The sequence below is a fragment of the Sebastes umbrosus genome, chromosome 3 (genome assembly GCF_015220745.1).
Source record: "Sebastes umbrosus isolate fSebUmb1 chromosome 3, fSebUmb1.pri, whole genome shotgun sequence".
In the NCBI taxonomy this organism is placed as follows: Eukaryota; Metazoa; Chordata; class Actinopteri; order Perciformes; family Sebastidae; genus Sebastes; species Sebastes umbrosus.
The window spans coordinates 9,760,314-9,786,787 of NC_051271.1; the positions used below are offsets into that span (position 1 = coordinate 9,760,314).

Consider the following 26,474-nt stretch of genomic DNA (forward strand, 5'->3'; position numbering starts at 1 on the left):
CTTCACGATAAGATAGAAAGAAGATGATCATCTGCTCTTCCTTTTTCTCAATCCTTGTTCGCATGAAACACACTGCATTCAGTGTTTTACAATGAGCAAACAGATGTGAGCCACATAAGCATCATTAAGTGCATAAGCCACCCCGATGACTGCGTCATTAAAAACTCCCCAGACTCCAATTTATTCAATTACCTACTACTTATGCTCTGATGTGGCCGACGTCCTCTCTAGATTCAAGATCTGCTTAAAATTCAAGATTTATAGTTGAGTTGACTGCTTAAGGAGCAGTTAGCTCCAGAGATCAGAGCCACATAAACCATCACCACAAGAGAACACCACCAGTGTTAACGAAGCACAGATGAGAAGATGGACTCATAAAAACCACATTGCCTGACACAGGAGAAACCTCCGAACTGGCACTCTGTAGACAAGGAGTCAGTGTCCCAGTGTTGGTTTGGACTCATTGTGGTATTTGTGTTACCTTTTAAGACGTATTCAACACTTAAGGGGTTTCAGTTTTAATTAACATTGGACATTGAAGTGTTGCTTTTTGGTTTTCCTCAGTGGTAGAAAGTAGTGAATTTACTTAAAATATGAGGTACCTCTACCTTTCTTGAGTATTTCCATTTTATGCAATAAATCTGCTCCTTTCCTGCATTTATCAGACAGCTTTGGTTAGTTTATGAGTTTTAAGTCTAAATGTGGAAACAACATGGATGCTACAAAGAAGCTGTGTTGTATTTTATTGCTAAGAGCGTTTTACAACACATTGATAGCTTTTTCCGAGTTGTTGTTCCGACTTCATGTGAATTTTCCCAGCGAGGAACTTATTTTTCAGATTATTCTGACACCAAATGAATGCAGCACAAAGCCCATGTGGAGAGGCATCATTCTTCAAGTCAAGAAGTTACAGTTTGTCGTAGTATCATTTAGTTTTGAGTGAACTGCATCTCTCGTCTCGCACAATAAACGTCACCAACACAAGCTAGCTAGCTAACTTGACCACGCACAATTGAAATGTTATCTTACCTGATGTGTTTTAACCAGCGACCCCTTGTCTTTTATCTGCCGGGAAGTGAAAGAACGAGCCAGACCCGTTGATCATGTGAGTACAACCCAGTACGAGACACACAATAATCAAAGCTTTAGCGACAGAGACGTCACTTACGCCTTTTGGGTGTGTAGTCTTTGTAATGACGTATTTTCACAGTCTGATACTTAAAACTGCGACTTCCTTGACTCGCAAAATTATGTTTTAAAGTGACAAACATCATGGTGCAATTCAAATGGGATCAAAATAAAATGTAGTCTCTCGCCGTTGACTACCTTTCCCATTTTTTTCGAAATAAGGTCCCACCGGAAGGGGCGGGACTTCACCTCTCTATCTCGCAATGCTAACGGAGGTGAAACATAAGTTTTGTATCCGTCCTGTGATCAAGGCTTATTGAAAGAAGCTAGGACACGGTCTTGAGCTATGGGGTATGACACATGCTCAGTGTAACTGGAGCTGCGGTCATGCGTTGCTTTTGGCTCAATTTCGGCGAGTGCAGATCCGATTTTACTGCGTTGTGTTGTACCCCAAAAATATGACGCAATGATGACGCATGAGGTCTCCTCTTTTCACCCTCCTTGCCTGTGATTCAGATCCGCTCCAAAATTGAATGGGTTCTTCCTTGGCCCATACTGCACCCTTCCACCAAGTGTCATGAAAATCAGACGGGTAGTTTTTCCGTAATCCTCGGAAACATAGCAGTAATGTAAAGTATACATGTACGTGATTTGTAGTTATAACACATGGGCTAAACTTTGCTAAATCACTTGTGTGGTCCTTAAAAGACTTTTTTTTATCTTAATCGCTGTGAGTGTTTGACAGTGCTGCTCTCTTCCCTCTCAGCTACTGACATTTCTATTACACCACCTGTCTCTTATTGTGATGAGCTGTCAGCAGCCCTCAGGCCAAGGTAACCAGCATGAGTAATCACACCAAAACTGATGAAGAAGCAAAACAGACAATGCAGGTGATTTCTAATACATTACCACACAGTAATAAATCAACCGTATCACCAGACCAGACCGGCTAATTCTGTGAAATCCCCAAATATGTTTTAAAATTCACACTTTCTATTCACTTTTATTTATTACATATTATATTTATATTTGCACAAGTAAAGTACCATATGATTAAGGTTCAGGAAAGATCATGGTTATGGCAAATAAAATAGGTTTGGTTAAGGTAAGGCAACTAAAACACTTGGTTATAGGTAGGGAAAGATCTTGGTTATGGTTAATAAAAAGGCAAATATTAATCACAGGATACTGGGCTGAATATACTATATGAAGTGGATAAAAAGTGGTAAAGACCTAAATACACAAACTACATTCCCGGCGTAAAAATGGAAAAATTAAATGAAGGCAGGCCTGAGCTGCTTTTTAAAGGTGCCCGCAAAGGCTTAAAGGGGAACACCAGCTAAATTAAGAATTCCAATATGTTATTTCCATGGTCTAGGAAGGTTTAATAAATATTTGTGAACATGAGCTGCTCTCTCTCAAAGCCAGAAACCAGAGAAGTAAGTCTCAAACTTGTGATGTCATAGCGTATAAAGTCAGGAGCTGCTTCATAGACAATGAATGGTAGACTGATTTTATGACCCCACAGAAGGTTTGCTTTTTTTTTTATACCCAAATGATCCTTATTCTATTGTAGTGTTGTCAGTTGTGAAACAGAAAATGTTCCCAGATACCCTGATCATTCCCCTGGGTGTCATCTAGAACATCTCATACTTTCACACGGGACACAAACAGCGGTAGTTGAAAGCCCGGTTCATCACATACTGATGCTAAAGGGTGCCTCCATGCATTAGTTTCTGATGCTGAGGGGTACTTACCTGTACCAAACGGCAGTATTTGACGAGTTGGGAGTGAGAACGGGTTGGAATAACGTGTGCCTTTTGAAAATGGCCGTGGTAGTTCCCCTTTAAGTCCAGCAGGACGGATGTAAATGTTGACTGAATTTGATTGGAGGGCCAGTGTAAGTGTAAAGATTTTAAGATGGGTGACGATCCACTAATCCAAACGGGATGAAATAAATGCATGAACAAACGTCTCAATCTTGGCTGGAGATTCAGTGAGTTTAACAATAATTGGAAAAGAGAAGTCCTGAGTCATGAGGGAAAAGTTGAAGCTTGATTCTACATGAACTGCCTACGGAGAGCAGTGACGAACTTTCCCTTGTGAACACAGCTGTCTGGTTTGGACAAAGTTTACCGGCAGTACAATCTGCAACAGTAATTCACATGCTGCTAATCAGAGACCAATTTTGCTGCACAAACAATGGAAATTTCGACATTTGATGAAATCACCGTAGGACGTGGCTGTGAGACACAAAGACTAGACAAACAATTAGCAGTAAAGCTCGAGGAGCAAAATCATATTGATAGAAGAGCCAGAGCTGTTTACATCCTTCCACCACAAATGTGACGCAATCATAACCGCAGAGTCCTCAGATTCCCAGAACCAAAACATAATAACACAATCATTAAGGTGTTATCATTAAGGACAGGATTACTCATGAGGATTTGGCAAAGGCAGGCTGTCTGATTAAATGCAGCCCAATAGGCTCAGAGCTGGAAAAAAAATAGACGTCCTTTTAGGGTATTTCAAAATCACCGGGGACGATTCTCATCCTTCTCTTGTGACAGAAAACACATCTCCTCATCTCCTCCGCTGTATCCTGTGAGGCTTTTTTTCGCTGCCATGGAGAACATCTGGAGCCAGTCACTCCACCGCTGGCTTGTGAGAGCAGCTCCTAATGGAACATGTGAATGTGTTATAAGATCCGGCTCAAACAGCTGCTATTAGCTCAATTACACATTTTGGCAGTAGAGCAGCAACGTGCTAACGCTTCACGCATTCTGGTTTAATTGTGTAAATTGATGTTAATGCGGCCCTTAAGAGCCAAAGCAGAGGGTCGCAGAGGAAAACAAGTGGTCGCATGTAAAAACAAAAACTCAGACGCTGAGACCTGAGACCTGGATGAGGGGTTTGACAGGGATGGGTGGGGCGCTAGCAAGGGAATGAGGCAAATATAAAGAATGAAAACAAGCTCTCAGGAATCACCATTAAGAGTCTGAGGTCAAAGTTGATGGATACTGTTGCTGAACTTCGCTTCCTGAGAATTTTTTTTTTTGGAGCCCATACGTACCTGTCTCTCTGGTTTGGGGTAGTGTTACTGAAAAACATATGCAAATGCTGCTAAGTGGGCCAAAGGTATCACAGAAAACCCTCTCACCCTTCAGTTTCCTGCAGAAACTCTTAAGGTCACTCACGATGAAGTGTATTATCTTTAGAAAACCAGTTAAGAGCCATCGGAAAAACACATCTGCAATTAGGGAGCGCTTGAACGAGAACCAAAATAAACAAGAGGTCCCAATTGGAAAAATATACAAACATGGCCTGGAGATGTAATCTGCTTTGTTCACTTAATCACTCTTCCATGTCCTGCTGGCATGACATGAATGCCTAGAAAGAGGAATAGTAGATAGGGAGAATCAGTGTTTTGATCCTATTGAATATGTTATTCTCACAATCAATTTCTGCATAATGCACCATTTGACCTCAGACAGACAAATCTGATCGTAGCATATTGGTTGCTGTTAGCTTGTTTTGCTTTGGGTAGCATAGATGCCCAAATCGAGTTAGTCCAGGATTGGCCATGAAATCGTCAGCTGTCCTGGGCGATAGCCTGGAGGGAGATTTAGTCACCATCTGTATTCTGTTTCCATCACACTCATCCAAACATTACCAACCAACACAATTCTGCACAGAGCTGGATGGAGAAGTACTAATCATGGGAAAGTACGGCCCTATAATCTTTTCCCCTCTTATTCAAACGTATTGTGACAGACTATCGCTGTTTGTCCTTTCATGTGTTCATCGTTACGCTCCAATTCATGACTGCATGCATATATTTTGACTCATTTTCCAGTTGCTATCCCTGCTGCACGATGGTAATGTTGCCCATCTAAATTCTTTGACATTTGTGTCTGCAAAAGACATCGACAAAAGAACGGAAAGATTCTGGACTACAATGTCGTAGGTCAAAGAGAAAGACGGGGAGGAAAAGCAGAGCTGTATTAAAACAAACTATTTTGTATGATGTGGCGTCTGACCATGTCTGAATCAGGCAGCAACCTCCGGTTCTGAGAAGTGAAGCCAATGCCGAAGTCCTTTAAACTTGCATTCTTTCTAATATACAGCAGGGGGCGACTCCTCTGGTTGTATAGAAGTCTATGAGAAAATGACCCTACTTCTCACTTGATTTATTACCTCAGTAAACATTGTAAACATGAGTTTATGGTCTCAATCGCTTGTTTCATGTCTTCTTCAATACAGCATGATGTTCATTTAGTAAACTATGGTCCCATTTAGAGTGAAATAGACCATAAAGCAGGGTATGCTTTAGGCATACTTGCCAACCCTCCCGATTTTCCCAGGAGAATCCCGTTTTTCATTGCCCTCTCCCGGTTTCCTCCCGGGGTAACAATTCTCCCGCATTTCTCCTGATTTCTGGCAATTTTTCACACCTTTTTTTCTTTTCTCAACCTGTTTCTGGCACTGTATAGCATGTGTAAGCCTTACTGTTTCCACCCGAACGGCAATAGAGCTACACCAAATGTCTTTTCCCGGCGGAGGAGAGCTGCTCGTTTAAAAGTCACCAGAATACAGGAAACAAAAACTCTGAGGACCCCCAGACCCCCGCTTTGGTTTTGAAATCCTCTCTAGTTTTAGGGTCTCAAGGTTGGCAAGTATGGCTTTAGGGCGTGGCTACCTTTTGATTGACAGGTCGCTACCACAATGTTGTTTGGTCTGGGAGTTGTCCGTGTTTTCGTCATACAGCTTTAACCTTTTCACAGTGTTTTCTGTTCATGAAAGTTAATCGTAACCGGTTTGGTCGTCTAAAATGTCTTATTCAGCGTTGGTTGTACTTAGCTCCAGCCTCTGTGTTACACCTGGTTGCAAAAAAACAAGATGGCAAGGGCCAAAATGCCAAACCCGAGGCTTCAAAACGGCAGTCCACAAACCAATGGGTGAAGTCACGGTGACTACGTCCACTTCTTTTATACAGTCTATGGTCTGAATGCTGAAGTATTTATAGCTGCTCCAAACGCCCACACTCAAAAGAAGGATGAATAGCCTGCTGACAGTGATCGCACTCTTTTTGACAATATCTCGAAGGCGCTCATAATGTTGCACTCAATTGTACACATGAAAAGTGACCGAAGTAGTTGTATGAAGAATGAAAAAAAGAGAGCATAAGTTTAAATCCTGCAGACGTTCTCACCTCTGCACACCTGGCTCTCAAAAGACATAATCTGAAAAGACAAGAGGGATCTGAATGGTGAAATAAACTAGAGGAAAAGGCAGGAGAGGGACTCTATAGTAGAGCTGAGATGTGGGGGAGAAGGAGAAAGAGGGGAGTCGAGGAGAGAGAAAGTGGGAGCGAGGCCTGGGTGAGAACGGAAGTGCAGAGTAGTGGACTACAGTAAACAAACAACTCCCCGCTCCTGATGGGGAAGTCCAGCACGTCCAGCTGAGTTCACACACTGAACGCGACCACATACTGCATTTCGTCACACAGATGCATCCCGGTCCATTTCCATCCTCTTCCCACTCATACATACTATGCCCTGCTGCATAACATGACTAAAACCAATTGATTTATAGGCAAACACCAAAACCACAGACTTACAGTGAGTGACTCTTCTGTACACTGTGTGTATTTTGTGACATAATCAAACACATGCTATAAGATGCTGATGCAGCACATCTGTGTCCTTGACCAATCACATCTGTGTTGCAACACAGAGGGATTTTATGTTTTCATGTCCAAACATAAGCACAGATGTGCAAGAGCGGTCACCTCTGAGCCCTGTATAGGGAGTAAAAGCCAGTAGAGAGGGTGATCAGAGAGGGAGGAAGGTTTATGTTATAGGAGAAGAAAAGACACGAGATGACAGCTTGAGGAATTATGGAAGATCGTTCGCTCTCTAGTCTAAACAAGCTTCATAGAGGAGTGCTATTTCTCTTCAGGCACTGGCATATTCCTGGCTATTCACTGAGAGAGAGGCACTCATGGCTCTTGTCCATGTTTTCATTAAAGCTGTTTTATGTGTGAGGCGCAGGAGAAAAGTACTAGCTAATGTCTAAATCTGTATGTCGTCGTCTTTGTCCTTTTTATCTCTGTCCAGCTTTCTCTTCCTCACGTCTTCAAAGTGACTTTATTTTTTTCTGAATGCTCTTCCTTCTTCCACTCTTGTATCCCATTTAATTGCTCCTGGCATCCTACCTTTTAGAGGCGGGGGAGAGCAGGAAAGGTTCCAGATGACAAGTCCCAGTGGGAATGTCAGAGGCACATCAGGAAGCTTGTGAAATCCATCCTCCTGTTCTAGCCTCTCCACCACATGTAAAAATACCTCTGCCTCTATCAATCCCTCTCAATCCTAACATTAAACATGGAAGACCTTGCTAACAGAAGTCCCGGCACAATGTCTACAGTGTTAGTGAACAGTAAAATTGTTTATAGCAGCTAGCAAAGACACTAGCTGCTCTTTCACCAAACCTCAATATAGTTATAGGGCGGCCATTAGGGGGCCCATTGGGACTCATTTGGGACCAGTACGCTGCCCAGTCGCTCGTATAATTGTGCTTCCGTAAACAACGAGTCCTATCAGTCACTGGGAAAACAAAAATACCCTCCCTCCTGAAAAGCACCCAAACAAAACACCAAAATAAGACTTGGAGCTGAAACTCACAGTGACCTCCTGATCTCTGAAGTCCCACAGCGCTGATCGGTGCTGACACACAACTATGTGTAGACGTGACGCTAACTGTGGGATACCAACTGTGTTATTCCCAACTTTTCTCTCGAAATCGCTTTGAATTAGGTTCAAAATGAGATAAAACTGGTTTTCCATTATCACAGTTTGATAATCCAGCCCGTTCGCACGAAAAGGCGTATTAATGACACCATAATGTGCAAGGCATTTAGCCTGCAATAAGAACGCCCTTCTTGCTTTTGTCGTGTCGATTGTATAACATGTAGTCTGTACTGAGCACAATGTAAATGCATCTGCGTGAATACACTACGCTCAGAGCTAGTGAGGTAGAATTAAAAGCGAGAAAGACTGCTTATGGCGGGCAGGAAGGGACGTGGATGGGTCCAACAAACATAGGCCTTTTAACCAGGAGACCAGTGTTCGAGACCGGTGTTTTCTTTTGTAAGCTATGTTTGCGACGTTTGTGACGCATCTTCCGTACTCATGCTACGTTGTTTCCGTACGGATTGTACTTAGTTTCCATTCTTATTTTAAGCCCAACCATTATGTTTTTCCTAAACCCATAACTAAGTGGTTTTGTTGCCTAAACCGAACTGCGGTCGTTATTGTTTTGTTGCGTGACGTACAAATAACATGCGAAAAGCGACGTACAAATGCCACGTGTTAAGTGACGTACAAAATGACACGCGAAAAGCGGCATACAAATGATACGCGAAAAAGCGACGTACAAATGACATGCAAAAAGCTTAAAATGCGTCATCATGACACGCGGAATGTCGTTCCGATGTCATGCTATTTACCCTGGGACCGGGTTGGATAATAGCATACACAGAAGTCACATTACAATTATGATGATTGAATTATTTGTATGGAAAATGGAACATTTTTGCTTCGTTTTATACACATTGCCCTCTAACTCATCCTGGCTTATTTGATATCTTTGGAAACTTTGGCATCTTTACCAGAATTTACAAGTTCTTTGGGTTTGGGCAAAGCTGACGAAAGACCTGCCAAAGAGTTTGTGGGATTGACGACGACTAAGAAAGTGAGCCCCGGGACCGCTGCTTGATTTGAAGCCCCTCTGCTGAGTTGACTTGACAACTTTGACTGCAACTGCACATGGCTGACAAACGAACAACTGTACGAGTTGGATTGGTCTGGACATTAAACCACAACTTGATCCTTTAAGCGGTTGTGGGTCGCAATCAAATGAAAACTGTTTAATCAGTTGAAAACATGAGAAACTGACTGACTTTCAACAGAGGGATGTTTGACTGGGAACGTTTTGACTCTGGACATTTCTTCTGTCCCCTCTGGCTGTAAGCTGGGTCTATTTCTGATCTATACCTAAGGGCAAATAGAGGGGTTGCCTAAAAAATGAGGAGTCAACCGGCTTTGGAAGAATTTACCCCACTCCCCAGTGGGTGTGTACATGCCTATACATGTGAGTATATAGGCCGATGTGATTATTCTGCGGCTGCGAACTCTCAAGGTGGAAGGGGGGAAACCCTGCAGTTCACATTTAGACCACTTTTCAAACTAAATTAAAATTCCCTTTGCTTTTCTTTCACTTTTCACCATGGAGCAAATGAGCTGAAGAGGCCAGCTGGATTGTGTCTGCACACGATCTGCTGTTGTACTCATGATACCCCATTTACTGAAAACCTGCACTGAACTTACACACTGAAACAGAACCCAGCTGCTGGTGTGCTTGTGACCTGACATCTAATTGCATGCAATGGAACAAGCAGCTTGGAAATGTGGTTTCTAAGGGAGGGGAGGTGGCGGGGGTGGTGGTGGTGGGGTTGTGGGGGTAAAGCGACGTATGACTGACACATAGACGTGGAGGCAAGTTTGAATTTCTCTGAACCGCACGTAATTGGTTGCAGAACTTGAATGACATCAGAGCGTTGACTTCTACTAATGGGCTTGCTGAAAGACCCTGGGTGTCGCGCAAAACAAAGCAGGCTATCAGAGATCATACATGAAGCTTTACACACAATACAATACAGGCTTTTATAGTCTTAAAAGTCTATATGAAAAAGCAGAGCGCATTATGAGTCAATTTTTATCGTACCCTTACCATTTATCTTAACTTGTCATTACTGGCATCCGTTGGCGAGGCAGCGGTGTAAGATGTGACAGATATTACAGCAGGCACGGCAAGAGGTTGAAATATGTGCTGCTGCTCTGATAAAACGTCCTATTGTACCAAAACTGAACAGGCCCCGCTTGAATTGGAGAGCAGCTAAGATGATTTATGGATAACAACACGTATCACATGGCAAAACGCCAAATGTGTTAACAACACAGCTCAGATCTTGGATACATGTTTAGGTTTTTGCTTCAGCTTTGCTTCTGGCAAATGTGTGATGCAGCAATGCTTTGAATTAACGTTTTTATGTGTGTGCAGTCAAAGATTTAAACTTTACAAGATGTGCTAAACAGCAACAGGATTGTGTTAACAGGGCTGAATAGGGAATCAAACTGTGACACAAATCCAATCAGCAACTCGCTTTCCATCCTGTTCTAAAAGCCTAAATGTTTTTTTTTATAAGCTCAAACCAAAATAACTGTTTTAACTGGCACTTTAAAGGGATGGTTTGACATTTTGGGAAATCACTTTCTCGCTGAGAGTTAGATGAGAAGATTGATACCACTCTTTTGTCTGTTCACTAATGCAGTGGTTCTCAACCTTTTTGAGTTGCGACCCCCCAGGATAATGAGGTTGGTGCTCATGACCCCCATTAGTTTTGTTTAATTTGAACAGCTAGCTCTCAAGCGTTGTCCAATGTGCTCCAGGCACTGTCGATTTTTGATGCGTTCTGTGACTTTTTCTCTCCCTCTGCCCCGCCGGAAATCCCAACGTCAGAAATTCATATGCTGGCACACTTTGGCTCTCACAAACACTCAATAAAATCTATTCCGAGATGAATTATATCACCTGTACAGTGTGATGTAATGCAAAAACCATTCCCCAGTCTAAATAAGGGATACTGTACAGCGAGCCGGTCATTGCTGTGAAATAAACCCCAACAGGGCGATGTGGACCCCAACGCGAAGCCCTGAAGGGTTTATTTCACAACAATGACCGCTATCTGTACATTATCCCACTTATTACACGGCTACTTATTTAAGAAATCAATAATTTGACACAAAAACGGTCCGCCAGAGTCCGACATCTGAACTGCGCCCATAGCGGTGTTGTTACATTCTGTTGACCAATCAGAATCTAGTATTCAACGAAGCTGTGTAATAAAATGTATTATTTTACTTATATGCTCTTTTAATTTTTTTCTCCACAACCATCTGGCCAACCCTGAAATTATCTGGCGACCCACTTGGGGGTCCCACCCCCCAGGTTGAGAACCACTGCGCTAATGGAGCGAGAGCTATGAAACAGTTAGCTTAGCTTAGCTTAACATAGGCTAAGAAAGGGAAAAACAGTTAGCTGTCCAAACTTTAAAATGACACCTACCAATGCCTCTAAAGATGACTAATTAACATATGGTGCCTTCAAATGGGGTCGTGTTTATCGTGTTCACAAGAAGAGTCCATATGAACGTCCCCCTCTTGTGGTATTCACGACCTCGGAAGTGGAAAGTTTCTGAAAGCTCCGACTTCACGAGTTGTGACGTGTTTGTTGACGTTGTCAAAAATGGTGGAGGCCATGGAAGTTAATTTTTCTGTGTATATTAAGTTAATGTTTTGTAATTTAAGTCGTATATTGTTTTTCTTCGTAATTTTATAATATGTCTGAGGAAAATGTTGATAAACCCAACGGCCTCGTCTTCTTCCTCTGTCACTATGCCTTTGCATTTACTGCATTATGTTACCCACTTGCTAACTTGCTAAATTGTTAGCCTCTCTGGCTTCTAGACGCCGACAGTAACGTTAATATTTCCATTGCTTAGCAGCGGTGTTCTCACGACTTAACCCCTTGAACGCCAAACACATTGTCTGCACGACTTCCCATGTTGTAAACACAAGCTCACGAGTTTCAGTCTTAATGCTGAGCTAATTTAGATCTATCTATCTATCTATCTATCTATCTATCTATCTATCTATCTATCTATCCATCCATCCACCCATCCATCCATCCATCCATCCATCACCTCTTGGCTCTATAGCTCCATTGTGCACAAACATGATGGTCATCTGTTTGAACTGGAACCGGCTAACCTTCCTCAAACCCGTTCTTTTACATTCATGGCAACAACCGTACCGTTCTTTGAACCAGTGATGGTTGGGTTTGGTTTGAAGGAGATGTGAGGGGCTAATTGTTCAGCTGAGTTCAGCAATTTCTTAAGTGGTATGCTCTTTGCTGTAAGAATAAAAAAAGGGGGAAACCACACTTCATTTCAAATCACTTGCAGTCACGCTAACCTTACCGTCTGGTTGACCGAGCTGGTGCCCATTTCGTCTCTCTCTTTATAAAACACCTTCTGAATGGAAACACGAGGGAGTTACTGAGAAAGAAAATGAGTAGAGGTCAAACGTTGAAAATGAGAAGGGAGACTAGAAAGACGAAGAAAGGGAAAGGAAAAGTAGAAAAAAAGTTTTCAGGCCCGAGCTTGTCTCGTGCCCTTCTCCTCACTCTCACCATATCAGCGCCTTGGCTGCACGTTTTTACAAATTATCCCGGGATGCAGAAAGGGGCCAAACTTGGAGATCTGGCATTCATTTACATTCTTACTGGTTTGTGCTTCTCCTGCTCTCTTTTTTTTCCTTCAAGAACAGAGAGCAAGATGGAATTTCAAGAGGCCAAAAAGAAACAGAGCAGAAATCGTTCAAGCAACAAGATCCCTGAGTGAGCGTCCCGCAGGGATGCGTATGGCTGCCGTGCGGTTGTAATGTCTTTGTCCGCCCATCTCCTCTGATTACCATCATGTCTCTGGAGGTCCATGAGGGCAGAATTATTCGTGTGTGTTTATGTGTGTTTGCAAGATGAGTGTGTGTGTAGAAGCAGAGGAGGGATTTCAGGCACATACTTCCAAGGTGCACGGAGAAGGAAAAACTCAAGCAACACTTGTTTAACAACTTTTTTCATCAGACTAACACGTTTCAGCTTGTGGCCTTCATCTGGGTCATGTGTGTTTGTTAAAGTATGTCTAGAAGTTAATGCTAATGCCATTATGATATAGTGTGGGGCGAGAGTATCGTATCATAACTTGAGTATGAATTTATATACACAAATGTATATGATATCTATTTGTTTAAGTTTTGGGTACAATTATGGATTTATTTTGATCTATGTTAGTTTTAAGAATCTGGTTAACTGAACGCATTTTGTAAATATAACATAAAAATACTACGAGGATAAAATCCTCCAGAGATGACCATTCTTGTATCTTCTGTGTTTAAACAACAGTCTCACAGCAGTTCGTGAAATAGTCACGAAATTTTTATATATTTGATTCGTGTACATAGACACAAATTACCCTTTTTTTTTTCGTGACGCTCAGCACGACTTTCAACAATGTGTTTTTCGTGCTTTTTCCTATGAATTTCCGCTCTGGTCTTTTCAAAATAAAACTACTTAGTTAGGTTTAGGAATAGATCGACTTGGTTAGGCTTAGGCAACAAACTACTTAGTTAGGTCTAGGAAAAGATCGCAGTTTGGGTTAAAATATTCCAGAAGTAGTAGTAGAAGTACGAAAGTTACGTGACAAACAAATCAACTTTGACTTCTGGTTTCACATGGGACACGAACGCCGGCCTCCTGGGTGAAAGTCCTGTGTTTGCCGCTCTTTATTCTCCCCGTTTCACTATTCTGTGGATTACATATGAATTGATTTTTTGCGGACCATCACGAAAAAAATGCGAAATTTGTGTCTATGTACACGAATCACTACATTACATTTTGTGACTATTTCACGAACTCATGTGCGACTGGGCTGGTTTAAAACATGTCTGGAAAAATGGACAAACCCCCCAAAAATGTTGATTTATCATGATTTCTATCTGAAGCTTACCTGGGGGTAAAAAATATATTTCAGGGTTAAATGTATCAGTAGTTTACATTTGGGTTGAAGGTTGAGCAAGCGTTGATGAAGTTAAACATTTGGTCAAGGGGCGGAGCAGTTCCATCAAAGTCAGTTATTATCCTTTCATGTAGACAGTGTGTGTATACACCAGTGAAAGTGTGAGCGTATGCAAAGTCTCCAACTGACAAACGGTCAGACGTACGCACAAACGCCCTCAGGGATCAACCTCGACTGGCGTTGCGTGTTAATTTTGGCATCGCAGGAATGAACACATTGCCCTGAGGGGTTGAGCGAGACGGTTACAGCCCTGTGGAGCCGAAAAGAGGGGTGTCGGTATCACACTCTAAACCAAGAAAGTTCACAAATCTGGATCTCATTAGGCCCCAGTGGTGGAGTGAACACATCCAGCCTGCAGCCACACTCGCCCCAACAAAGCTGAGACGCAGCTGAGCCAGGAGAAATATCACCAATAAGGGTGCTCGGTGACCTGAACCACCCCAACAGTGGAGGATGGAAACCAGTGCATGACGGCCGTCTGCATGCTGTAAAACAGCACACAAGGTGCCTGGGTTAGCTCAGTTGGTAGAGCGGGCGTCCATGTATTAAGGCTTGGTCCTGACCGCGGCGGCCCGGGTTCGAATCCGGCCTGTGGCCCTTTCCGCATCCACTCTCTCTCTCCCCCCTTTCAAGACTCTATCCACTGTCCTGTCATAAAAATGGAAAATGCCCCCAAAAAAATAACTTTAAAAAAAAAAAAAAAAAAAAACAGCACACAAAAAACAGAATCATTGTCCAAGGTGTTATCTGCTGTTATCTCTGTAATTGGAGCAATAGGGGGTCATTTCCTGCGAGAAAGGAGCTTCATTGTCATGACTCATTGCTCCTCGCTGCAACTCCCAACAACCCACTCAGCTGTCATCAGAAGAAGTCCAGATCGCCTGTACCCCTTTCCCACAATTCCCTCCTCCCTCCTTCAACTTTTCCTCTGAACTCATTCCTCAACTCATCCCTCCTTCTGAAGCCACCGTGCCCTGCGAGCACTTCAAAAGAACACAGATCCTCATAAATCGCCCTTGAGTGGCCCCCAGACCGCGGCAAGTCGGCTGGAAAATCCAAACAAACAATGCACTGATGAGTGGGCTGGACTTTCTTAGGTCATGCAACGCAACGCCATGAGCCCATCGAGTGATCGCATGCTGGAAAGTAAACATCACGCTTCAGTGGGGCTATAATGGAAATGTGGAGAAGGGAGGATAAGAGGAGAGGGACAATCTGCTGCGTGATAGAAAAAAAAGGGGTTCAATTGCAAGCATTGAGGAATGTTTTCTTATCGTCACAGAGCTGGTCTGGCTCGTCTGATTTTGGGGACTTATCAGTGGATTAGGACTGAGGACTGAGTGGTGATAGATGGCAGGAGGGGCAGCGGTGTGATAGCCTTAGACAGACCCCAGCCTGAAGTGTTTAGGTGCTGAGGACGAAGACTTGGCAGACAAAGACCATTTAGCTGGTGTTTTGAAGCCTAATATGCCAAACTCATATCTTTACCTCAACCCTTCTGAATGTCTGACTGGCAAAGCAGTGAAACAACGTCTGGGATATTTTAAAGTTTTATTGTGCTGGGAGGAAGTGCAGGACAGGTTCATGCGCAGGCCAAAAATCATCGTCATAAAGTTAAAAAAGTAATAATGCTATATGAGTTCTCAAACTGTAGGTGGTCCCTGAGGCAACCATGTCTCTCCACACTGAAAAATATCAAGGCCGTAAAAATATTAACACACCAGCTGAAACTTGTAGCCGCCAGCTTAGAGAAGCCATCATAACATCACCCCACCGGTAGAATCAAATGTGGCTGTGGTCGACCAAAAATAACCCCCTTGTGCACCACAAACAGGTCCTGTCAGTCACATAACTGGTCCGTCAAGGTCAACATTACATCCACACCCAAAGAGGAGCTGGCTCAGCTGAGAGCAGTCGGCATCACAGCGGAGTGTGTGTGGCCAAAAACATACGCTAAGAATATCAGAGAGGGAGATCCTTGTGGAGTATGTTTCCAGTGTTCCAAGAAGACAGAAACGTGATGTGAAAATCTGAGTTAGGAATGAAAAAAAATCAGGAAAAGTGTCATTTGGAGAGAGACGAAACAGTAACAGGAAAACAGACTAGACTGAGTAACACGCGAATGATCAAGAAGAAGAGATGAAAGAGGACAGCTTTTCCTTCCTGTGCAGAGAGTCCTGTCCGTCTGTTAGACTACTCATCCTCAGACCCCTGTTTCTCTCTGACGCTTTGATGTGAGGCCTCAGCGTTCACCCCGGCAGGATATTACTCTTTAATGATCTCCTGATAGGGTTCCCCTCTTACACACAGCGATGCAGACAGCAGGGAGTGTGGGTGAAATACACAGAAACACACATAAAACATGTAAACAGAGCAGTAGAGAAAGTTCACCCACCAACTTAAAATTTTTTACTTGCCTCTCAAACACAGCCCACACATGCATGCATTGACGCAAATGCACCGCTGTCGTCATTTGTGAGTGGGAGGTTCATGTTTTTATTTCAGCCAACGGCTCAGACTGATCACATTTCAGCTGCTGTTTTGATACAAAATCCTGAACACCTTTTTAATCAGGCGGCAACCTCCAGTTCTGAGAAGTGAGGTCAATGCTGAAGTGCCTTAAACTTGCATTCTTTCTAACAGCCAGCAGGGGGCGACTCCTCTGGTTGCACAAAGAAGTCTGATTGTATAGAAGTCTATGAGAAAATGAGCCTACTTCTCACTTGATTTATTACCTCAGTAAACATTGTAAACATGAGTTTATGGTCTCAATTGCTAGTTTCAAGTCTTCTTCAATACAGCATAATGTTTATTTAGTAAATTATGGTTCCATTTAGAGTAAAATAGACCATAAAGCAGGGGATGCTTTAGGGCGTGGCTACCTTGTGATGTGTTGTCCGTGTTTTTGTCTTAAGCGCGATTTATGCTTGACGCATCCAAGTATCCGTGTGGCCAAAGTGACATCACAACATTAGACACGGCCCTACGCGGGGGTTCCGTGCGGCAGGTTTTCGCCTGTCTGTACAAATCAAAATTGATTGAAATTGGAGAACTTTGAGGGAACTTTGAGAATGTTGGTTTGCTGCAAGGAGAAACCCGCCCGAAGGATAAAAGATCCAAACATTTCCTCGTCACAATTCCTCGTCAACTCATGTCCGTGCGACTGTCCTTGCGGAAAGCATAACCGAGGCATTACAACTTAAACGCTTTCACAATGTGTTTTCAGTTCATGAAAGTTAGTTTTAACATTAGTCCTAAAAATGTCTTATTCCTTGTGCTTAGCTCCACTCTCTCGTGTCACGTCTGGTTGCAAAATACCAAGATGGTGACGGCCAAAATGACAAACTCGAGGCTTCAAAACGGCAGTCCACAAACCAATGGGTGACGTCACGGTGACTATACGTCCACTTCTTATGTACAGACAGTTACTGTACTGACTGTTTGATCTGTTGATTCACTGATGTGTGTCAGTATGTCAGCAGTCACACTTTACTGACGTTATCAGGAGCCAGAAAAGCAGGTGCTTGAACCTGTCAGACACAAAAACTAAATCTGGGTGAAGACTACGTCAGACAGAGAGAGTCGGAGTGAAATATAGAAGAGGTGTGATGGGAAAGAAAGAAAGAAAGAAATATGCTTGTGTATTGTCCACACTGTGCACAAAGGAGGTTTTTCTTCAGCTAAACCAGGTAATCACACAGCAAACAGGTTTGAATAGTCAGAGATATGCACTGTTAAGTATCAGAGGAGCAGCCGGATAAAGAGCAGGATATCCAACTGTCAAAATACTGCGGGTAATGAAAGTAAATACTGTAGTTGTTACAGCAAATGCAAACTCACTGCTGTTTCAGATGAGTTCAGGGGACAGTGAGTTTGTGTGTTTCTGAGCAACATGTCCTCATACAAAGTACTGGCTTTGAAACATACAACAAACCAATAAAAGTTTTATTTGAGGCTCATACAAGGATCCTCTCACCTCTCCCCTGCTTTGTTTTGTCCTGATAAACCTTCTGCTCACCCTGCAGGGAAGGTTTCACAGGTGATCCGCTGGAGCGTGTCAAAGCACGCTGCAATCTCACTGACAGGCTCTGGGAATCGGGATGCCATCATTGCAACATAAACCATGTGAATCAGATTCGCTCAACTTCCTTGGCTGCATATAAGTAGGGGGTTGTAGAACAGATAATCGTGGGAGCAATAAATCCAAACTCTATCTCGAGAAAAACAAAAGCTACATTTCAGTTGGCTCAGGGAGTTCGGAGGAACTGAGCCGTGGTTTTTCAAAACTGGTTCTTCAAGCACAATAGCAGCTTTTACTTCTTTGGAAAGTGGTGTTTATTTACAACACGAGAATACCTGAAAATGAACGACACTTCCTCCTATGATTTAAGATTTTATGTATTGTTCTCAGTGCACTTTCTGATGTCTTGCAAATGTTTTCTGCTCACAATCTGATGACAATGGCAACACCTGTTGTCTTCTTGTAGCTAACACACTGTTTATTGCATGCAGATATCCTAGTTTTAGGGGAAATTGTACACAGAAGAGCGGAGTCTTCATGATGATATCAAGGAAATTCGGTTTATATTACCCATCTGTGTTAGCCTGTAGATAGATGATGATTATGTGAACATTGATATGTGAAGAAGTCTCACAGCTAACAATGTTGTGTCTGTGTAGTCAGAGCAACTGATTACACTGACAGGCATCATTGAGATAATAATACAATGATCGCTCCGGGTCATCGACAAGAGATTTTATAGTGTGCATTGCTGCAGCCAGAAGAAATCGTTCTATGTGTGTGTGAGAGAGAGAGAGAATGTGAGGGGGAGAGAGAATTTTGGGTTAAGACCAAGACCAACCCCCTTTCAGCTGTAGCATGTTTCGACCATAAGCTCTTACTTCACTCCCTCTGCTGCCTTGTCAGTCTGACTGAGAGTCACTTGGTGCTTGTGTTTGGATTCTCCTCAATGAAAAGCAGATGAAGTGATAAAGAGCAATACTACATCAATTTCAAGGTAATTTCTTAGTCTTTTTTATTCTGATGCGATATGTGATAGATGGTGTTATTATTGGCAAATTTGTTCAGTTATTTTTATATGGTTGCATTTGTGTTGTGTTTGTAAAGAATGTTAGGAGAAACATAATTATTACCTTTAGAGGATTCTTTCTGATTCGCTATAATATGAAGTCTTTACTGTAATGCTTAAATCAATCTACCTGAGAAAAATAAAGGCTGCTGAAACCTTACTTAACTAAACTTTATAGCAGATTGTGCTAGCAATATATGGTGCAAAAGTTGCAAAAATACTTTTTTGTTTCAAATTGTTTTAAATAAATCAGTATGCTTTAAACGAAAAATCTTATCTCTATACACAAATGCTGATTCTTGTGATTAAAACATTCTCTCAATCATATCTCATCATGGATAATTGACATTAAGATACTGGCATTCACTCATGATCTCATTCATATTTTTTATCCACGCCTTAAAGTCAATCCGTACTATCGAGGGACTCAGCTCTTTGTGCCAACATGGAAAAGTTATTATTTATTTCCCAAATTCTTGGCAGCAGATGGAATGGTCTCCAGACCCGTTTGTTAAATGTTAACACATGACTCAAGAAGAAAGAAAAACATCCCCTCACACGACAGAGACTCAAAGGAATGCGACCCTAATCACCCCTGCTTGTTTTAACAATGTAAGTTAAAATAATTCAACCACAACTTTCAGCGTATTTATGATTATAGTTTGCACAAGTCATAAACTTTGGACATGCTGTTTAAGTGTATTTGCATGTGTGGGAGACTCCAAAACGCACCTCATCTATACTGTGAAACTGGAATGGTGATGCTGGGGGGTAAAAGCAGTGTACATGTGTGCCAAATTAAGAGCACATGATGGTTCTTGTCTAACAACCTTACAGTGACTGGCATTCACTGTAAACACTATTGGAAAGACTGAATGTTAGTTTGACATTAAAAAGATCCCTCTGTGCTTTCGGCTTTTTGTATCACATTCATGAGGTTATGACTGTAAGGTTTGATATCATCACAATTTATACTCAAATGTCACAGGAAAGTTATTCAACTTGTCTACCAACAATATATTTATATACATGTACGTGTGAGGGGGAGACGTAGACAGTTTCAGTCTTCCCACCACCAGCCTACGCTTTACTTTTAAGGTGGATTTATGATTCATGTATTTTGACTCATTGCATTTCATGTGGTTAAATGTCTTAAATGTCAGTGCAACATACCTTTCAAAATGTATGAATGTTCACTTACAGGCTTGAATTTCAGAGTGTGATGTTTTCAAGTGAATCTTTAAGGATAATGTAGCTATCTGTGGTTCTGCATCCTTTCTTTCCATCATTTTTCATGCTATTTTCATGTCTTCCTGCAGCGTCTGGACCCTCTAACCAGGACAAACAGAGCTCAAGAGCACCGTCTTCTGGCAGAAAAGAAAACATCTAGTGGATTACGCTGTATCAACTTCATGTAATCCCTCCCTTTATTGAAGGAGCACAGACATTTTTTTTGTGTATCTGTTTTTGTACTAGGACAAATTCTTCACATCTCTGCCAAAAGCATGTCGACAAAAATGACTTTATAGCCGCTGACTGCAGGCAGAATAGAAGAAAAGCAACATAAAGCATGGAGGCTTCAAGTTCTGCTCATGCAGGGACTCCCCCTGCTACACCCATATTCTCCACCTCCCCTACTCCGTCCTCTCCCCACTACCTGCAGTTCTTCTGGGAGTACCAGGACAACTCTGTCCTGAAGGCTCATTACAACTACACTGGCAAGTTGCAGACCGACCGCTACCGCGAAGGACTGAAACCTGAGGGCATCGCATTCCTGGTGGTGTGTCTCCTCATCGTGCTGGAGAATGCCGTGGTTCTCATCGCTATTTGGAGGAACAAGAAGTTCCACCTGCCCATGTATTACCTGCTGGGCAACCTGACTCTATCTGATCTGCTGGCTGGGATTACATATATGGCCAACATCCTCATGTCCGGAGCTAATACTTTGAAACTGACGCCGTTGCTATGGTTCATCAGGGAGGGAGGGGTCTTCATCACTCTGGCCGCCTCTATAATTAGCCTGCTGGCCATTGCAATTGAACGGCATGTTACTATGGTGACTATGAGGCCATACCACGGGGCAAAGCGGGGACGGATGTTGGCACTGATTGGTGCAAGTTGGGCCCTAGCAGGGTTTTTGGGGGTCCTCCCAATTTTGGGGTGGAACTGCATCCACAGACTGGACCAGTGTTCAACAGTCCTCCCGCTTTATGACAAAAGCTACATCCTCTTCTGCGTATCTGTGTTCAGCGCAGTGCTCCTGGCCATTGTGGTCCTTTACGTCAGAGTTTTTCGCATAGTCCGCACCAACACGCAGCGCCAGCGGCTGGGCCTGTCCGGCAGCATGAGGAAGGGCTTAGCGAGGAAGTCGGAGAAGTACATCGCCCTCCTCAAGACGGTCACCATCGTGCTAGGCGTCTTCATCGCCTGTTGGTTGCCCCTCTTCGTCCTCCTCCTCCTGGATTTTTTCTGCCCCACCCGCAGTTGTCGCCTGCTCTACAAGGCTGATTACTTCCTGGGAGTAGCAATGGTCAACTCGCTCCTCAACCCCATCATCTACACTCTGACCAGTAAGGACATGAGGATGGCCATTCTGAGGCTGCTCTGTCGGCCGTGTCTGATGACCAGAGATGGCCAGGTGAAGAAGATTGGGATGCCATTCCTGGAGTGCAGCTTCAGTAAAACTGAGGTGGCATCCCAGAAGTTAGAGGGGGGACTGGAGACGACCGTTTCCTCTGGGAACGTTATCACCACCCCATCTCCTATTAAGGCCCTTTACCCTAAACTCTTTAAGCCATAAGGACTTATTAAACTGACTGATTGAGTCCGTAAGTGTGTGAATGGATTTCCCACTGAACAGAGGACATGTAGCACATCTTCTATAGAGAGGAAGCACTTCTGGTATTCTTCAATTTGGAGCTTTGCCAGAAACAGGGGGTGTATGAGATATTACGGAGGCACAAGAAAACCTTGTTTAGACAAATGTCTCACCTTCAATGTGAGATGATTACAGAAGAAAATACCATAAGGATGCCACTCAAATGTGAACAAGCAAACATACTTTTTATGAGTAGATGCTAGGGATGAGTCTCCTTAAAGGTCCCATATTGTAAAAAAGTTAGATTTTCATGGCTTTTATATTTAAGCAGGTTTAAGTGCTATATAGATACCATGGAAGTATCTAAACGCTCAGTGGAGAAATACACACAGTCCGTGATCAGAAACTGTGCTTTTGAAACAAGATGTCTGGATTTCTGTCTATTTGTGATGTCACAAATATACAATATATAGACATATTTCACAGTCTTAAACGTAAACATGCTAAATCTGTCCCAGTTTATTCCCTGTTGCAGTGTATGTGAATGACATCAGCTGACAGGAAGTACACATGGATCAAAACTGTTGCCTCGCAACGCAATTTCTTTGAAATGCACAAAACAGAGCGTTTTAGACAGAGGGTAAAAACAGGCATATTCAGACAGACAGTATGAGGAAAATATAGTTGTTTTTTTAACATTACAGCATGTAAACATGTTCTAGTAGAAACATAGTAGAAGTATAAACATGAAAATTAGCACAATATGGGACCTTTAACTAATTTGCACTGACATATCACAATGAATGGAGTCAATTTTCCTGTGGTTCTGTAGTTTGTGTTGAAGCCTGGAAGAAGACTTCTGTAAAGCCAAAGACTCTCGTGACTGAAAGAAATGTAATGTTTTCTGGGTTAATGGTGAACAAGTGTGGTTGTTTTTTCCCTTTTTTGTAGTGTCTTATTGAAGTGCCTTAAATATAGCACAAACATGTAATCTGTGCATCTCTACACACCTGGATTTCGCTGGTTCGAAGGCCCACGGTGTGCTAGATTTGTTGAGATAAAATTGTGTGGAGCACCCCTACACATATCTGTGTACGTGATGCAGGGAGAGTTACCGGGAGACCGAAAGATAAAATGAAAGAGAAAGGTTAGAGAGAGAGAGAGAGGTCTTAACCGTTCTTACAGCTCAGTAAAGAATGCTGTGGCAGGGTTGTGGGAGGAAGGCTCAGCATTAAAATCCCCCTCTGTTTTGAAATGACAGATGGTTAACCTATCAGATGCCAAGTGGAAAGTTGTTGGGGTTTGGTGTCCGATTTTTTGAAATGTCAGTCTGGCATCTGCAGGAAAACTGCAACAGCGACATAAACAACAAAATGTCAACATATAATGTGATTAACTGACGGATGTAACAAACACTTTTCCATCATGACATGCTGATTGTGTAACTGAAACCAAATCAGCTGCAACTGCATCACTTGTAAGTATAAGCCTAATAAATTATTACTCCAAAGATTTCAACTCGCAAATAAAGTTGTAGATGTAATTAATCATCATCATCCAGCTGCAGGACTTTTAAGGACAAGAATATGCCTTCACTTGTAAGCTAAATCATACGGAACCAGTGCAATTATTCCAGTACTTCCCTTCACAATCCATCACGTTAACAGAAAATCTCCGGTTATAGTTTAAGGTACTGATTTATTCTTATTATGCAATGAGTTTGACATCAATCTTTTTATACAGATGTATTTTTGTGCAGTCTTTCCGGACCTTTATTGATGAATGAGGCTGTGTGCTTTTTTTGTATTGTATTTCATGTAGTGAACTTTTTGTATTTCTGAAGACTTTTCATATCGTCTGTATTGTAAATTATATCTATTTTGTAACAAGAAAAGACTAGCAAAGTTTCTTTTCATAAAAGAAATAAAATGTTTTCTTAAAGAACTCTGCAGAGCTTTTGGGTTTATTTTCACTGTGTGTGCATTGATATTCAAGCGTGTCTGTGTCTGAGGTCGTGTGAATGGAAGAACAGTTCTTGAAGAAGCACTACAGGAAGTCGGCCTCCTTGTCTCACATCTGGTAATGGTATTGGCCTATATACAGCCGTCTTCTACAAGCTTTGCATGTCTCAGGCGGCACAAGCACCACACAATGCGCTTTTTATCTTAAAAACTGGGAACTTTTCTTTTTCCTTATTCTGTTAACCTGTGGGTGAGACCGCCGCTGTACCAGATTCGACTGTTATCAGGCCATTAAATAGGCGTTGTCAGTCGCTACAAGCACCATAGATTTGGGTCAATAGGGGCCTACTATGCCATAAAAGTGAAAGTGAAACTTAAAAGCAACATGTTCTAACAAACAAAAAGGCTTCTTTAGGTTTCGGCAACACAACTACAATTTCTTTAGGTTTAGGCAAAAATACAGTTAGGTTTAGGCAACAAAACTACAACGTTTTTAGGTTTAGGTGAAAAAACTACAACTTCTTTAGGTTTAGGCAAAAAAAAAAAAAAAATTAAGTTTGCACATACACTACACATTGTTGGTTTCACAGAGGATGCAAACTCCAGTATCCAGGCTGAAAACCCTGTGTTTTGTGTCCCATCCATCATCACCGACCTCTACCCCTAATGGAGTTTTACACTGTCTATACTGCAGCGCCTGACTTCCTCTTCTGCTCCTGTCATAATTACTACGGCCGCTAGATATCGCTGTCATGTTCTTTTTATATATTCTTTCAGTGATCTACCATGTGAATACACATACTATGGGTGTAGCAGGCCCCTATTGACCCACATATATGGTGCATATAGCGACCGATAACACCTATTTAATAACCTGACAACAGTCTAATCGGCTGCCCCATCACCTCACTCTGATCTGCTGTCCATGCTTGTCCTTGTTGAAACAGAGAAAGATCACATGCAGCTGGCTTTAATGTTGCTCTATTGGAGCTGTACCTTCTGTAGACATGACAAACTCAATTCAACTAAAGCTTGTGTATTTCCCCACAGTACCGAGAAAAGTTAGCATATGTCCCTAAATAGGTTAATGCACATACGCTGTTCGCACAAGCTAAACATGTTTGCCCAAACAGCGTATGTGCATTAACCTATTTAGGTACATATGTTAACTTTTCTCACCTCTCACAGGAAAAGGATTATGCGCAAAGCAACTCTAAAAAGACATTCATTAGCTTCATGCAAAGCAAAGGTCTAGTGGTAACAAACAGGCATCCTGACAAACTATATTGGTGTTTCACTTTTTATTTAACCCCCAGCGACCCAAAGACATTACTTATCTACGATAAAAGGCACTGGAATACCTTTGATATGATTTATATGTGTGCAGGTGTTCCTCCAGATGTTGGCTGTATCCACCAGCACTGTGCCTGCTGACAGAGGTCAACCAGTCAGGGAATCTCTCCTGGCCCCCCAGCTTCCTTCCTGCTGCTGAAAATCATACAACAGGTAGAAGCCATAAGTCATCTGTTGTGATCGCCAAGGACAGTCCCAACCACATGTTTGTATTACAGATGTGCAGATGCATGCTGTAGCTGCTCCCTGCTCCAGCAGAGCTTTGGGTGTATAGCATGTCTAGTCAACTTTATAAATAGAAAACATATAAATGAATTGTAAATGACAAAACTGAACCTGTGAGTGCAGCTTTAAACCTCAGATGCATGAAGAACAGACAGACAGCATGACGCTTGTCTAGGAGTGTCCCTTTGGTGCCCCAGGGTTAACCTCACCTAAATCCTTTGACTGGAAATACACAACAGAGTTAGGACAGAGTCATCGCTCAACTGGGGAAATTGTTGTTGAAGGCTGATTCAAGGTTTGTCATATCATATCAAGGATTGTTCATGTCTGTTGATGCTTCATGATCAATTTCACTGAGCCTGAGGGAGCATAATCTCAGCACTGCTTATTTGGTTTAATCAGCTGTGAATTCTGCTATGGGGCTCAACAAAGCTTAAGTATTTTTTGTAATTACTGGCAGCTCACTTCTGGATGATTAAAACGTATTTGTGGACATGCAATGTATTTTGAGCCAGTGACTTGAAGTGGGTCTTTGTGTCAGTTAGTTGGCTTTTGGTGCCACCTTGTGGTAGTTTGCCAGAATAGAGTATGCTGTTTGACCTGAATTATGTATTTTGCAAGAGGGGTGAAGATTTACTGGTGTGTCAGCAGCTACCTGGAGCATGTTTCTGTCAATCTGTTATGTTCTGTAGGAGCTACTCACAGAGGGAAGGAAACTTGACAAGCAAGGTGACATATAGGCCAGTGGTTCCCAAACTTTTTCACATCAAGTACTCCTAAACTGGCACAAATTAGACCATGGACCCCCAAGATTTTGTCCCAGGGACCCCCATCTGATAGGATTTTTGCTTTTAGATGTTTTAGTACAGAAAGTGTGAAAACAAGGGATTTCAATTGATTTAAAATATTTAATAGCGATTAATCGCATGATTGTTCATGATTAATGGTGGTCGTGGTGTACAATATATGAGGTTGGTTGTATGTATATGAATTTTAATATGAATATGTATGTATATGAATATGAACTTATCTCTTGACACTGCACTATTACAATGGGTAGTACTTTTTTTCTTTTCTTTTTCTTGTTTCTTTTTTTTTGTTTATACAGTATATGTTGTTGCTGCTGTCTGTATGTCCCTTTACAAGTA

The 26,474-nt window shown here is 42.2% G+C and overlaps 1 protein-coding gene and 1 long non-coding RNA gene across 2 annotated transcripts; one reads left to right on the forward strand and one right to left on the reverse strand.

The window, feature by feature from the left end:
- Positions 1–2,600: 2,600 nt before the first annotated feature.
- LOC119484764 lies at positions 2,601–26,135 on the reverse strand. Its single transcript, XR_005206112.1, has 3 exons — positions 26,061–26,135; positions 16,074–16,075; positions 2,601–2,613 (listed from the first exon to the last, which is right to left on the reverse strand). It is a non-coding gene; the product is annotated as an uncharacterized LOC119484764 (long non-coding RNA).
- On the forward strand, positions 18,648–23,731 carry s1pr5b (sphingosine-1-phosphate receptor 5b). Its single transcript, XM_037763827.1, has 2 exons — positions 18,648–18,897; positions 20,289–23,731. Exon 2 carries the CDS (start codon positions 20,540–20,542, stop codon positions 21,767–21,769), a length of 1,230 nt encoding a protein of 409 aa, XP_037619755.1. The 5' UTR covers positions 18,648–18,897; positions 20,289–20,539; the 3' UTR covers positions 21,770–23,731.
- Positions 26,136–26,474: the final 339 nt, after the last annotated feature.

Bases quoted from the DNA above. Each gene is read 5' to 3' on its own strand.
- s1pr5b (XM_037763827.1), top strand. From the start codon at position 20,540: ATGGAGGCTTCAAGTTCTGCTCATGCAGGGACTCCCCCTGCTACACCC.